The 16,109-nt window shown below is 35.7% G+C and overlaps 1 protein-coding gene across 9 annotated transcripts in view; it reads left to right on the top strand.

Annotated features, from left to right (window-relative positions):
- LOC120419863 (uncharacterized) overlaps positions 1 to 15,138 on the top strand; it is a 65,676-nt gene extending 50,538 nt beyond the window's left edge. For 6 of the 9 annotated variants that reach the window (XM_039582740.1, XM_039582748.2, XM_039582714.2 and 3 more), the window contains 3 exons: positions 10,090 to 10,236; positions 10,341 to 10,414; positions 13,860 to 15,138. In XM_039582740.1, coding sequence (XP_039438674.1) covers positions 10,090 to 10,236; positions 10,341 to 10,414; positions 13,860 to 14,306 — 668 coding nt within the window. In that variant the 3' untranslated portion in view covers positions 14,307 to 15,138. Of the gene's footprint in view, positions 1 to 6,056; positions 6,183 to 9,865; positions 9,997 to 10,089; positions 10,237 to 10,340; positions 10,415 to 13,859 lie in introns of those variants that run through there. The other 3 variants (XM_039582731.2, XM_039582723.1, XM_039582762.1) reach the window with 3 other exon arrangements.
- The last annotated feature ends 971 nt before the right edge of the window (positions 15,139 to 16,109 follow it).

Genomic DNA, 16,109 nt, shown 5'->3' with positions numbered 1-16,109 from the left:
CCGGTTTCAAACGATCGGCAATCACTCTGGTACACAAAAAAACACATTAAACAAAACCCCACGATTTAGTTCAGTTCCTCCGCAAAAAAGTTCAACGTTCCACGATATTTACTACCCAAATCTTCAAGACCTATTTTTTGCTCAGTTTAACTACCCCCTCGGTAATTTCCTTTTGTGTATAGCTTGGCCCGTATCGCGTAGATTTGTAGACCTGCCCCAAAACAGGTCGAGTCATGATCGCTCACACTTACAGTCGCCGGTCCGGTAGCAGATTGGGTAGGAAAATGAGGCAAATTCAAGTAATTGCTGACAAATTTGATTGAGACAAATTAAAATTTTGTGGATTTTTTAGTGCCAATCTTAAATTTATTTTTCATTTGTTTTATCTTGTGGTTTAATGAAACAGATTTTCAGAGTGTACTAACCAATGTTTTTAAAGTACATTTTTGAATTCAAGTCACAAACCTTTTTATAGAATGCATCTTCAATTTATTCTTTTCATGCATTTCAAGATCAATATTCGTCAACTATTTATAGCTCAATAAATTCCGCAGCGAACTTCCGCGTTTAAAACCATCTTATTCAAGAGATGATCTTCGAAACAGAAACAAACCCCAAACAGCTGCTTCGGCCACTTCCGAATGGGCTCCGGCCGGCTAAATGGATAACGGGCTGTTGGTCATCAACTTATACACCCAAAAAAGGGTATTAAAATATTCCCACCGAACTCGATACGGCCACCGAGCGGAGAACGCGTCTGAGGTAGCAGCGCAGTAGATTTGTAAATGAGCTGTCTACGATGCAGTTAAAAGTTATTGGGATAAGCTTTGTAAAAGTAAAAAATCATCGTTTAAAAAAAACTTATGATTAACTTTCTCAACTTCTTTTCCACCAAAACAATTGAATTATTCAGTAATTTCTAATAAATCTGTCTCATACAACTCGAACCACACTGTACCAAGAAGAAAACAACAGTTTCTTGCCGAAGGCAGTTTGCCTTTATTTTGGTTCCGTTGTTTGGAAGCCCCATCTTCCACTCGAGTCCCAGCAAAACTGGTCGGACTTGTGGGCCCTACCTCCATCGAGCATAGAAAATGCTGATAATTTGCTCGACCGGCCGATTGATGAAGAACAAATCTGAGCCCGGGCCCGATATCGCCCACTATTACCGCTGAACAGTCTCAAAGGGGTGATGATTAGTCGTCGTCGGCTGAGGATGAAAAAAATAATCGCCCACTCAGCATCTCTTGGAAGGTGTGAGATGTGATTTATGGGTTACGTGAACCGATGCAAATTAAGAGGAACTGAATGGGGTAATTGTTTGTAAACAAGGAAAAGGGCGTTGTTCGGGGAATCTTGAATGGAAGTCGATTTTAAAAGATAGCGCTACAATCCTTGATAATTTGCATAGTAAAAAAGTCATGGTAATATTACATCTGGGAAGGGGTACATCTTTTATGTATCAAAAAATGCGTAATTTTACATCTGAAAATGTGTAATTTTACTTCTTTTCTGGTGTAATGCCAACCTTCAAAAATTAAACCTTCCAAAGTTACACTTTTTTTTTGCTGGGCGTATTACCATAAAAATCACAAAGATTTGGTCCCTATTTTGGGTCTACAATTTAAAAAACTATCCTTTTTGTAATTTTTAAAATATTCGCAAATTGACTAGTTTGAAAGACAATTTTCTAATATGCAGATATTAATTTTTGAATTTATTTACCTACTTTTCTCTATCTGTTACCTCTAAATTTTATTTTTCCATTTATCTTGTGTGATTTCTTCTTCAATTTTCAATAATTTTGATTTGCATTTCGACGTCGCATTTTGATGTTTGACCTTGAAAAAACAAAAACGAAAGCACGCAATGTAAACAATAACAAACACGTTTTGTTTGGCTGACCATTATGTGTATTGTCCCGAAGTTTGGTTGAAGTTGGTTGCTGGAGTCCCGAGTGCGTCAAACGCGTTCTGACCTGAAACCCCTTTGACCAGTTTGTCGCACTTTCATCAATTTTCAGTGAGTGACAAGATAGCACGATAATATTGAAACTATTTTCATATGTAAAGTGAAAAAATGCACGGAGTTTTCGGATTTCGATGAATATCTCAGGATTCAAATCGAATTTTGGGGATCTGTTAAGATCAACAGGTGAGGCATTGTTAGCTGCACAAAATGGCGTTCTTAACTAAATTTGGCCAAAATGCACGTACGACAAGTTAGCACGTTGGTGACAATTTATCGAGGTATTGTTTTTGAGATAGTATTTGCTCTGTTCTACAGTTTTAAAGCATAATCCTTTGCCCATTTATTTTTTTTGTATTTCAGATTCCTTATCATTTTTTTTTTTTGTTTTCATATGTTTTTTTTTAAATATGAGTTCTGACAACACTGCCTCCGTGACCGGTCACGTTTGTTTCGCGTCTAAGTTTTAGATTGTGAAAAACTGGAATTTCGTTGCATTTCTGAGCTGAAAAAGTGAAATAATGTTTCTGAAGTTTAAATACCACAGAAAGTGAATCGTTTTGATTGGTATTTGAGTAAATTCGTGAATTTAAGTGTTTACTATTTTGCTGCCTCACTCCCGGATTAGAGCTACGCCCTCCGGCTCTGACATTTTTCATGTTGCTTTCAGTGAAGTGTGTTAGTGTATTGGTGTTGTCGTGGATGTTGCGATGACGTGACGTTTTGCGGATCAGTGGGGGAGAGTGAGAGAGGAGATGTTGTTTTTCTGCCTTAATGATAGAGGACAGTGGGAGCCAGGATGGAAAAAGATGGAAAACCTGCTGTTTGTGAAGAAATCAATGCCTGAGCTAAAATTGTGGAAAATTTAAGTGAATTTGGGTTGTGTATCTGGTGTGCCTCAGCTTTGAAGTGCGGTGCTGTTCATTTTTGTGGTACTTCCTGGCGAGAAATGATTGGTGATGGTTGGGGGGGGGAGGGAGGGGAGTGGAGACTGTGTTTGGGTGAAAGATTCAACAGCATGTTGGAGTGAGCGAGACCGATAAAGTTCTCGTTTATAAACCATTGACGCCGTGGAGCAGGTTGAACCTCGCAAGCTTATGGAGATGGCTCACATCTTCTCCGCTTACCCTGGCCACCCTCCATTGCGTGGCCGGGAGTATGATGCCAGGGATTGTCCAGAGAAACTACGCAACTCGGGTGAGATCTTTCCACAAATATCCTTTCTCTCTTTTTATTGTTCGCACTCTGCCAATTTTCTCGCGCCGGGATCACGCTCATCGTCATGACGGTATGAGCGAGACAAACGAAACATTCGGAGCAGACAGGCTGTCAAAAGTGAACAGTAACGGCAGTTTGATGTAATTCGGTTTTCTACATACTTTAGAGGCGGTTATACAGTCTTTTAAATTCGTGATTTTTTTATTCGGAAAAGTAAAGTGTTCGGTGCTATGTTTTAAAAGTTAGATTTGAACTTAGCTATTTTTATCGTCGCGTAACTCATCAACATCGAGTTTGTTTTATGTTCTTGGATAGTTCAAATCGTGGATTAGAGTTTATAGCGTAATTAGTCCATGATTGCAGCCTCAAAACTAACGTCGTTCATATATTTCAACTAAACTAAACTGCTTAAACAAAACAAAACATTAAAAACTTGTAGAAGTACATTTTAAAATGCCATAAAATAACAATATCAAATTAAAATTTAAACAAACTTAAACACTACAACCGTTAAACATTACGATAAGTTAAGAATTCATTCTTAGTGCCTAATAATAAATAGTCTGATTTATGAATTTAAATTTTTTATGCTAAATCAGCAATTTTACTCTTCAGCCGGCTGTTTGAGTCTAATTTTCAAATGTTAAAGCAGATACTGCAGAAAACCCCAAACAATTAAACCAACATGCATATCACCCGCAATACCTCTTGAGGTATATCCTAGGGTACTACCTTTCATACTAACATTGAGTCCAAAACCTCCCTACAAACATCTATACCACTAAGGTGACGTAGGGGTCCCTGCGCACTTTAGATAGGTGTTTACTAACATTCCTTCATTTCCCTGAGGATAGCTTGGACCCGGCGTGGACCCCCTTATGCCCTGGGCTGTATTACACACTCATCAAAAGATGAAGACATGGTATCTCCCGTGTTGGATTATTGTTCCGGATGAGGGTCTAACACAACCAGACCAAACAGTGGGATAAGCGTTGTGGAGCCTTCCGGTGGTGGGGCGTCCTCCAAATGCTAATGCTAATGCTAATATGTTTTTTTTTTAAATATTCAATCGTAACAAAATGCGTCAAATCAAAATAATGGGGATATTAATCACAGAAACCTCAAAGTTGGGAAAGTCGCATTAGGCAAGTCAAATCACCAACTCGGTTTTTTTCTTTCCTATACTTTTTCAAAATCAATAAATGATTTATGGAGATATTTTGAATAAAAACTTATTTAAGGGTTAAGTTTTGAATGACATTCTCATGGTTACATCGAACGATCTTTCAAAAAAAAAATGTAAATGCTAACTATAATCCTTTTGTCATAAATAAAAAGGGATATTCACAAGAATCACCATTTTCAAAACAATCATAACTTGGTACCATTTAAACCGATTTTAACATGCAAATGAAAGGTGAGTGATTGGGCTTTTAGAGACAAATAGTTTGGCTTTTAAAACTCTATTCTAATGTTTCAAGAGGTCTCATAAAACTTGATTTGCAGTTTTTGAATTTCTCGGACAACTTTTCATAACATAGCTTAAAATAGAGGAGTTTCATTTACAGGAGTTAAATTGATAAAAATTTCTATATTACGACCACCATAATACGGCGTTAACTAAAAAAATACGGATTTTATTATTTGGGCCAAAACAGCGCGTCACCTGAATTTTGGGCCCGACTGGACAACTTTTTTTTCGAATCTGGCTGTTTTCGTGAGGAATTTCTGTTAAATAAAAAAATAAACAAGAGATTCCCAATAAAAATAAAAATATTAAAATAAAATAAAAAGAAAATAAATATTTAAAAAAACTTATCTTCGTTTTAGCCTTATGATTTTACGTTAGGGTGACACGAAAAATTGAAATTTTTGGAGGAATCTGAAGAGATACCTCCTGGATTGATTCTTTAGGCAATATTTTGAGCCAAATCGGTTCAGGTTAAGGAGTCGCTTTGTATCGTTCAAGTTTATATGGGGAAAATTGCTAAAATGTATGAGGAAAAACATCGCTTCAAGATTTTGGCAGCAGGTAACACAGGTCTCGCCCAAAATTGTCCAAGTGTGAGATTCTTGTAGGAAATTTAATTTCCTACAACTTTGTCCAAGGGTGCAAGAAGATCTGAGTTGATCCTGATGAGTTATTAGCAATGCGATGAAAAAAAATTGGCTTATTTACTTGAAAGTATACAAGGAAGTATATAATAAAATATGTTTTACTAAAAAAAAACACCAAAAATCAGGATCAACTCGGATCGTTTTGTACCCTTCGAAAAAGATGAACGAAATTAAATTTCCTACAAGAATCTCACACCTTGCACAGATACTTATTTTTGCCTAAGGAATCGAATCAGAGGGTATCCTGATGTCGATTTTTTAATTGTCACCCTATTGTACTCTTGTTTTCATGCCTTGATTTGGACTATTTAGAGATTTTTCGAAGGAATTTTTGTCCTGTTTTTGCAACAAAAAATGGTTCACATTTTTATACTTTTAGTTGGACTACAATCTCTCTGTTGATCAGGTTCAATTTAATTATTGTTCTACTGGCTTCACTAAAGGGTTATCTTATCACTCCGCCACTCAACTCTGATAGACATGTTCTATCTTGTTTGCAACAGGCTGTCCAATCAGTGCTAAAAATAACACCCCACCTGGATTGGCCAATACATCGATGCCTCTGTGCTCTCTTGTTCTTAGCTTGCTGGTTTTCCTATCTAGTTAGCATAAGAGAGCACAGAGGCATCGACATGTCAAGGGTTGAAATTTCACAGCACCTTGCAAACTTCTACCAATCAGAGGTATATCATTTTCAATTTGCTTTGTCGTTCTATATCTCCTCCAGCCCAGATTTGCTCGCCGGCATTCCATTTTAGTGTTTGTTGTGAACCCAACTGGCTCACAGGTGTTTAAGGAAAGTTTCAATCCGAGCAGGGCTGCGATGGTGCTGGTAAACAACTCTCATCACCGTACGGCAGGTATTTGCTACCGAACAGGTAAATTAGAATAAAAGAGTTCGTTTTGCAGACGATTTCGAATAATTTAAAAAAGCAGAATCAGAATCTGCGTTTTAATTTCACCACTTTCAACAACTTTGCCACATTTAATCTTAAATCAAACAAGCGTCGTCATCACTGTTGACAGCCCGGTCGTCAAGTACTTGAGTAAATCGATTCGCGCGCCAACTTTTAACTCGTAGGTGATAAGTTGCCGTGTGCGCTAATCAAATCGGAAAGCATCGACCAGAATGTGGTGGGGGGAGAGCAAACAACATCCCATTTCGAAAAGCTGGTAAACAAAATCCAGTTCGGGTCGACACCGTGTGGAACATTGTTACCCGTTTCAGGCAGTTACTTGGGGATGCTACTAACTGCCTACAACGGACAAATACGACGTCATCGGGCTAAGTGAAAAAAAAAAAAAACTTGCCGGGCAATCGCATTCATAACGGATTACCCGGCGGTTTGAGGAATTCTCACGCTGGATCGAGTGTTTCACAACACTCTTACTGATTGAATGTGTGTGATTGCAAGTTGGAAACCGGGAGAATGAAATCAGCTGCTATCAATGGCACAGGCTGGCCTTAAAGAAAGTTTGGAAACTGACCAGTGTAACTTTTCTCTTTTGGAGTTTAAGAAGGTTTAACCCTCAACTGCTCGTATGCCTTCCACCTCAATATTTGGATTGTTATTTGAAGGCACTAAAACGTGCAGTTTTGATTTTTTTTAAATATATTTTTTTGCATAGTCTAACGTGACTGTCTGTACTGCCTGTTTTTTTTTTCTCGAAATTTCTTATTTTTCCCATACTAAGTACAAACATTAAGTACAAAAAAATGCTTCTTCTTTGTTATGATATTTATAAAAATATTTTTTTGAGTTTTTTTCTTATTCATATTTTACATCCTCTAATGATTCTCTTGTATCTATTTGCTAATTTTCAAATTTTTTCAGTCAAAGTGAAATCATACTGTCATCTAGGGTGAATTTGAATACATGGGGCGAATTGGGACAGCTGTTTGAACGCTCTTACTGCACAATATTTGGATGTTTTTGATTGGTTTCGGATAGGCACAGTTTTAAAAAATAGTGCAGCGATTTTAAAATTTCAAGTTTTTTTTGGCAAAAGTGTGCATTTTATGCATTTTACACTAGTTCAGTTGTTTTGCAATGATAAATTTCTAAAAATGTAATATTTGAAGAAAACAAAATTTTCGACGAAAATAAACTTTACGCGATAATAAACATCAAAAACTTTCAAAAACTCAATAGATTTTCAAATCAACACAAATTCCATTTCATTTCCATTTGTTCAGCTCAAATATGTTACAATAATGCTCCAAAGTGAACTGAAAATATATAATCGTAGATAGCGGCCAATATGGCGGTTGCATAATATTGAATTTATTCAATTGGTAAAATACATGGTTTCGAGGTTGCAGAATTTGAGCCTTATTTAAAAAAAATATTTATTTTTTGTGAAAAGATTATCCGAAATTTTATGGAGAAACGAAAGGTATACAATTTATTTTAACTATTACAAACTTACAGTTTTCGCCAATAGTTCATTTTAGTTTGAGTTCTACATTGATTATTTGTAAAATTGTCCGGGGAACACGATGGTGATAAAATAAAACAAATAAAAGTATAAGGAATTGGTCAAAACTGAATATTAACACTAAAAACATTTAAATATAATATATGTGGGCATTTAAGGGTTACATTTTATTTTCATCGAATTTCTAGGACAATTGGACAAATGCAACCTGTAGAAAGTCTTTTTTTTTTTAAATAGTTGCAAAGTTATGATTAAAAGAAAAAAGTTTCTTATTAAATAGTCGAAAGTAGAGGGATGGTCCAAACAGCTCCAAACTTGGGATGTCTGATAACTATCGATAGATGAACGTTCCCACCAAGTTAGGTCCAAATCGGTGAAGGTCGAGTCCAAAAATGTTTACTTGGAATGACCTTTTATATTAAATGCATGCAAATATTCAATAAATAATAATAATTAAAAAAGGAAACATGCTAATGATACATAATTAAACTCATCTTCTGAATTTCAAGCGAAAAATTAACGTTAAGAAATGTTATGAAATATCATACAAATTGTAGCGTTTCTACGAGCTTGGAAATTTATGTGATAAAGTTTTAAATTGCATCAAATAAAATAACAATTAAAAAAAGCCCGTGATATCATCACTAATGCTTCTTTTTTCCCGAGAAATACTAATACTTTCCAAAGTTGTCACCCACTAGTTTGCAATATTTATTCACTCTTTCAAGCTTATTATTATTTTGTTCTTAAATTTTATTTTATTAGTTTGATGTTCTGACTTTTTGTTTTATTCCAATAAATTCTATAAGTTTAGGAAAATTTAGGACAAAATTTCAATTTCTTTTTGAGGAAAACTCTGTTAATTGAATTGAGGTTTTCAAATTTATCAACAATATTCATGAATACCGTAATCTGGGGTGAATTGGGACTACAGTTTGAATAGGGACAGCAGTTTTTAGAGCACTTAAAGCTTTTAAATTTGGAAATGGACGTACACATTTTGTTGGCCTGAGTTTGTTCTAACCGAAACCAACCAGAAAAATCAAAATATTGTGCTCCAACATGGTTAAAACTGCTGTCCCAATTCGCCCCATTTGTCCCGATTGACCCCATTTTACGGTACCAAGGTACAGAAAAACCTTTTTTACGCGGTGGCATTACGCCTTTTGTTTCGCAAGTAGCTTTAATCAGATTGGAAAAATGTTGCGTCTTTCTAGAAATATCGACAAATTAGAACAACGTAACGCTTCGCGTAAAAAAAGGTTTCTCTGTAATTCTTTCTATTCAAGACAGAAGTTGGTATTTGTGTAAATCTTCGTTGTAATTAAATTTGATTAAAAAAAATAGACGTGAAAAAAACCATTTCTTTTTAATTTTAAATTTTTTATAATAGGGGATCATTTCTACTTCATGCAGAGATCAGAATTTTTTGTAGTTGATACAATTTTAAATAGTTGTGTACATTTCATAACAATGAGTTGTTTGTAAATATCAAAATAGAAAATAATGAGTTTCATATCGTTTTTATTTTCTTTTCTGAATTTTTATTTATTTACAAAATTTGTCGACCATAATCTAAAATTCGAATAACTCATTGATTTTTTTTTTGTTTTCAAAATATATTTTTGATTATGTTATTGTTTGTCTATTGAAAAAATACACAACATCATTTTCCTCCTGGTTTATTCAAATCAAATCAAATTATTCGCTCTACAGCTTTGCCTTGGCGTTCTCGATTGCGATTGGTTTATTACATTTTCATTTAACTACTGTTAGAATCAACGATTATATTTCGATCAATGGTCTATTGAAACCTATCCCAATGCGTAATACCATTAACCCCCAAACTTCCGTAACTAATGCACGAAAAGTTTCAAAACAAAACAAAACTATCTCACCTCGGACGTCATCACTTCCATGTCCAAAGTACTTTTACTCCAACGAGCCCCGAAACGGGGGGCGTCAATTTCCAGCACGCAAATCATCACTCTGGGTGAGGAAATACCACCTGCTAATCGATGACGCCGCCTCCGCCACGGCGTTCGACACACTACTACGTCACACAGTGTTGACGCGTCGCGGCGCTGGCTGTTCACGCCTCAGAACTGCTGCTGTATAATATCATTTGCCTCCGACCGGGAGCGCTCAGTTGCCGTACGAGATTCGCTCGATAGAGAGTCGTTCTATATTGTGAAGATTGAATAATTATTTTAAGTAGTGATTTTCTAAAACACGTTTTGAATTTTTGATTAAGTGAGTGCTGTTTTGGAGCGCGATTAACTGCTTGAAATTTAAATCATTTTTGAATCAAATTGTAATTATGATCGTTTCTCTCTTGATTTCCAGTAATGTCCTTGGAGGAGTCGCGCCGAACGCAGCGCCCCTACCGGTATGGTATGATACTGCTGTGCGTGGGCGCCCTGGTCAACTGGCTGGGCCTGGCCGAGGACTACGCGGAACCGATCCGGTACACCGGGGTTGCGTGCATTTTGGGTAAGTTCTGGTTGGAGTGACCGCATTCAATGAAGCTGACTAATCTGTGTGGGAAACCACCTCAACGTGTTTTTTTTTCTCTGCTCCCTTCATTTATGGAATAGCCGGAGCCTGTCTGATCTGTACGGCGATGTGCTGCTGGTTGCATACTCCAAATCGAGCCGGGTCTTCTGCGGAGGTGAGTGTGTTGCTCAAGTGCAAGGGGGATTTAGTGGGAAGAGAGTAGTGTAGTGTAATGGAACGTCATACGCGAAGTGCCGTGGCTCTGTCGCTATGAGCGCGCGGGTGTTATGAAATTGGAGGGCTTGTGAAAGAAGGTGATTATTGGTGAAATTGAGGTGATAAAAATAGAACTCAACAAAACCTGCATTAAATTTAGGTGTGATATGCCGTTGATCTTAATATTGAGCAGACCCGAGCAGACGGAAATAACTTGGGAATAACATTTTTTGATATTTGAAAATACTTGTCCAATAACATTTTATGTTATTTATAACAAGATTTGTTATTCATCGTTATGATTTTTTGTTATTGGATTGTTATTGTAATAACAGACCAATAACATTTGAAGTGATTCTTCGAACAAATCTTTGTTATTATTTTTTGTTATTTTAACAACTAATCCGATCATCCCAATAACAGTTCGAGTTATTCTTCCATAACAAAAAATGTTATTCCCAAGTTGTTTTGGCTTTCAATCAATATCAGACCAATAACAAATTTTGTTATGATAACATAAACTGTTAGTCAACTCTTATGCTAAAATGGATTTTGCAAGAATATTCCATAACACTTTCTGTTATTTTAACAGTATTTGTTATTGAAATGGCATGAATTTAGTTATTACCGTCTGTTCGGGGAATGACATAAAAAATCCATAATTTAACATAAATTAAATAAACAAACTGAAACAGTCTTGAAAATCAATTAAATAATGGATTTTTGTTGTCTTTTCAAAACACTTGAATAAACATATTTTGCTGATAATCAAAATGCACACCTCAATCAACTAATGTTACGTATGGTGAAGCAAGCCAGTATGTAATCCTAACAAAGCAAGTTATTGAAAAAATTTCTGAAAGGCTACAAAATCGATTAGGCAATGCAGCGGTATGTATACATGCCAAATGTTGTGTGTATGTATACTATACATGCATGGAGGTTATAAAAAGAAGTATGAAATTTCAAAAACAAGCCACAGTCAGATACATTTGAATGCAGTTGTTTTGCAATCATTTTCAAAAAATGTAAGGTTTAAAAAAACAAAGCCTAAGCAAAAAAAAAAAACTGCGATACTGTGCATCGAAAATTATAAAAAATTCAAAAGATTTTTTTAAAAAACCCAAACGTACCCAAATGATTCTAAACGCAAGGGAATTGCACTAAAAAATCCATTGTAATTTTGAAGTTTTTTGAAAAAAATAAAAAAATATGAAAATTGAAATTACAAGCCATGGTCTCAACATTTGAATGAAAAAAGTGTTTTTTGCAATTCCGTCGTGAAACTACTTACTATTCCTGTCATTCTTGAACGACGAAATAGCCTACTTTTCTATACCAAAAATAACAGAATCGAATAGCAACACTTTTCAAAATAAATGCTGAAAAGTTCTACGGCCTTATTGGGGGTGACATAAGCTTTGAAAAATATTTGCAACGGCCTTATTGAATTTGTTATTTTGTCAGCTTGAATCAAACGTTAAATATATACTGTGGCTAATAGAATTTCTGAATCATTTGTTAAATGATCTCCTCAAAAAAAAAAAAAAATACATATTTTTTTAGGTAATATCCCTAACTTACCACAACCCATGATACATTTTATTATACATTTTTTTGTGAAAATCAAATTAAAAAATCTGTTTAAAATGAAGAAAATACAAAATATAACACGGATAGACAACGATCAATGTTTGTTATAGTTTATTTTACTTGGACAAATTTAAACACACATTTTTGTATTTAATGGAGTCTTTTTGGATATTGATGTGGTAATTTTAGATTTAACATTGTTTGAAGAACATTGCAACAATTTGAGCAGAAGTTTTTTTTAATAAAAATATGGATCAAGTGAATGCATAATTTTTCAATGTTAAATTACATTTTCGGGAAAAATGTCCATGAAGTTTTAAACTTTCCTATTTACGCATATGTTTTTGCTATGAAACTTCACCGCAACATTTTTTTGATCTTTTTGATTTGATACGACTTAACCCTCTACAACCCAACCCAAAAATCCATTTTCAAACCATACCATGAAAATTTTCAATTGACAATGTTTCATTTAAAAGGAAACAATTTAAAATTCAAAAATTAGGTTATTTTTTCCTAAAGTTTAATACAGTTTTGAAAAGAAAGGTTTTCAGGAAAATATCAAACTTAAAGTTCGGTGCAAAGTAAAGGAGAAAATGAAAAAAATAAATTTCTTTGAGCGATTTGTCATTTTTTCAATGTATGTTTTGAAATCAACTTTACCGATTTTTTTAAAAAATAAAAATGTTTTTGAAAATTTATTAATAATTTTAATGCAAATTTTATGCACCATAAAAAATGCCTACTTATTTATTAATTGACATCTTTCACTCATCCTTTTCATTTTTTAGTTCCTAATTTCTGTGTAACGGAACCTAAAATTGCCAAGACAAAACAAAATATCTGAATCATTTTTGACCTGGTTGATCACACCAGCTGAAGAAAAAAAATTTTAAAGGCAATAAATTTGAAAATGACAATACTTCTGATTTTTTTTTGCTTTAAAATAAATGTTAAATAACGATAGTTATGTGAAAATTTCTGACCTTCAAAAACTCAATATTTATTACACTAAGGTCAAAATAACTTTTTCAGTACAATGATTGGTTGTAACATTAAAATCTATTATTCAAATAAAAAGAAAGCAATTCATATCTCAAAAAGCTCAATTTATATGAAATCTATGTGTTCAATTAGCACTGTTTCGAGATGTCATGCTTAAGTAAGTCTAGAAATCCTTTTCGATATTAAATATATACATTTGTTTAAAAATGACTTCCATACAAGTATTTCGAAACATGATTTTAAAATAATTTTAAATTTTCAGAAATAAAATGTTCTTAATATTATCGATGATAATGTTTACTCTTTAAAAATAGTATACTTGTTTTAAACCCTTTCAGGCCTGATAAGTCATATATGACCCAAAATTCAAAATTTCCAAAACTGGCCTATAATTTTCGTATGGTCATAAACTCATAAGAATCATTTTTCCATCATTAATAAAAAAAAACAATGTTTAATAAAATTCAGGCCTGAAAGGGTTAAAGCAGAGAGTACACTGTGGTTAAAGTACTTCAATTGAGTGCATTGAATAAGATAGTAAGCATTGATAGAAATTGCAATGAAATCGCATTTTTGTCACATTGCATCAGAACTCTGTAATTTTCCGTTCCAGGAATAGAGACTTAAACTCGTTTGTAATAATTTATCAATCACGCCCGAAAATCACACCTTCATGAAATGTCGTTCCGTTGTTTCTTTTTTCATCCCAATGTGAGTCAAGGTGAACTAGTCTATTCATATGTAACGTTTAATTCTGTATCACTAAATTTTGCTTTCTTTCTCCACCTCTCCAAAACCCATTCCAGAACGACGACCCGGTGCACGTGATCAGCGCGGCCGAGGAGCGTCGCTGCGAAAAGCCACCAGACTATGACAGCGTCGCGGTGGCACCACCCAGCTACGACGACGCCATCAAGCTGGACCCGGCGGCACTACTCCATCTGTCCATGTCCGTCTCGATGCCACCGCCACAATCACAATCCGCGGAAACTGTCGCACAGCCGACAACCCAGGCCACAACTCCCGCCCCGACGACCAGCAGAACGTTCAACTTTGCGAGCATTTTGGGCCGATCTTCGAGTCAGGAAGCGAGTCGGGCCGTTCCGCGTGAGGAGGTTGCCAGCTTCGGTACCGAGAACGAAAAGCAGCAGTACCTGCAGGAGAAGCCACCACCGTACGACGCGTCGGCACCGGTTCCGGCCAGCATAGTGGCGGCCATTCCGGTCCAGTCGCCGGTATCCGGCAGTAACTGAAGGAAGCGGAAGTGATACGGAAGGAGTCCTCAAATACTGCCCGGAAGGCACATTCTTTCGCTAGAGGGGGAGTGTGCGTTGCCAAAAAAAAAGCAGTGAACGTTAAGGCTGTGCTCAACTTGTTTATACCTTAATAACTACTTATTACTTAATCGGTTAAGAATACCTAGCCCTTAGTGGTGTAGAACAAACGCGATCGCACAGAAACGTCCCAGGTGAAAGCCCACATCGGTTGTTTTCTCGAAACGCAGTATTACTAGGCCAAACGATCCGTATCGAAGAAAACAACTCCGCACGAAACCTGTTCGTTCGCCGGTTCGTGCCAAGCTGGAACCGGAAAGGAATGGTGCTAAACGATCCAACATGGCTGGAGCCCCCCGTTTTTTAAAAACAGAGAGGAACAATTCGCTTGAGTGAATGGTGATCGTGTCTCTGCTTATAAGCCAGTGTTATAATTAGTCGAAAGGCTTGGAGAATCGAGCGCGCGAATTATCGCACCCGCCAGTGAATTGCATTAACCCACACAAGAAGTTGGGCGCCGACGGTCAGGTCTGGTCGGGGTGTTGCCAAGTCAGAAGAGTTGGTTGTTTTTGGGAGAGATTGCGCGGTGACCTGAAGTGCGTTGCGAGGCTAAGCTAGAGCGAACCTGCAGTGTAAATATAGAGGAAGAATGTTCGAAGATTGTACTTAATCACGTTATAGTTAGGATAGGCGAACAGTCAATTTAGTTTGTTACGAAACTATGTACGAATTTAGCGATGCGTATGAGGGATATGAATGATACGCATGTGACTAAGGTGAGAATAAAAATGACCCTTTGTGATAAAAGTTACGGAACGTTTGAAGCTAAGAACTCTAAATATCACAGCCCACAGTGAGTCTTTTGTGGCTTATCGTATGCTTCTGTTGAGAAAAATTTGTTCAACTGTACTAATTCTGGGAAATTGCAATATAAATTGTTAACAGAACCGAACACTCTTATCAAAATCTCTTACTCAGAAGTGGTTTGTCTAAGCAGGATGACGTAAACTGAAATCTTTGATTTTGCCATTAACTTGTTGGGATAAAGTATTTTTAGCAATCAGTTGGGACGTCTAGATACTGACGTAAGATGGAAGTTTCCTGAATCTTAATCATGAAATGTTTTTTGTAAGGCTGGTAACGAACAGGAAATAGGGTGCTTCTGTAAACCTTTAACTTTTCAAACTTTTAACGTTCGATTGATCTTTGATTTTTGGAATTTGGTGAACTCTGCCGTCATGTTGATCATTTGAAGATTTATCCACTCCCGGGCAGACGGTCATAACAAAATTCATACCATTTTAATAACAAATACTGTTAAAATAACAGAAAGTGTATGTAAATATGTTATTGGTATAAATAATATTGGGTGAAAGCCAAAACAACTTTGGAATAACTTTTTTTGTTATGGAAGAATACCTCCAACTGTTATTGGGATCGGATTAGTTGTTAAAACAACAATAAATAATAACAAGAATTTGTTCGAAGCATAACTAAAAATGTTATTAGTCTGTTTACAATAATAATCCAATAACAAAAAAAAAATCATAATGACAAATATCAAATCTTGTTACAGTCATCCCTCATATTCGGAACAGTTTACAGACCGGCCAATGTTCAAAAAATCATAGCAAATCGATAATTGAACTTAATGATTCGCTTTTACCTTCATTTGAAAGCTTTTCTTGCGATGTTTCGAATGCTGTATCGAACATCTGCAAATTTTAACTTTTCTATCAAGTTTTTGAAGAATTACTTTGACCCTTGAAATCCACAAATTCG

The sequence above is a fragment of the Culex pipiens genome, chromosome 2 (genome assembly GCF_016801865.2).
Source record: "Culex pipiens pallens isolate TS chromosome 2, TS_CPP_V2, whole genome shotgun sequence".
NCBI lineage: Eukaryota > Metazoa > Arthropoda > Insecta > Diptera > Culicidae > Culex > Culex pipiens.
The sequence above is the reverse complement of the archived record's forward strand: the minus strand, read 5'-3'. Positions and strand labels throughout refer to the sequence as shown.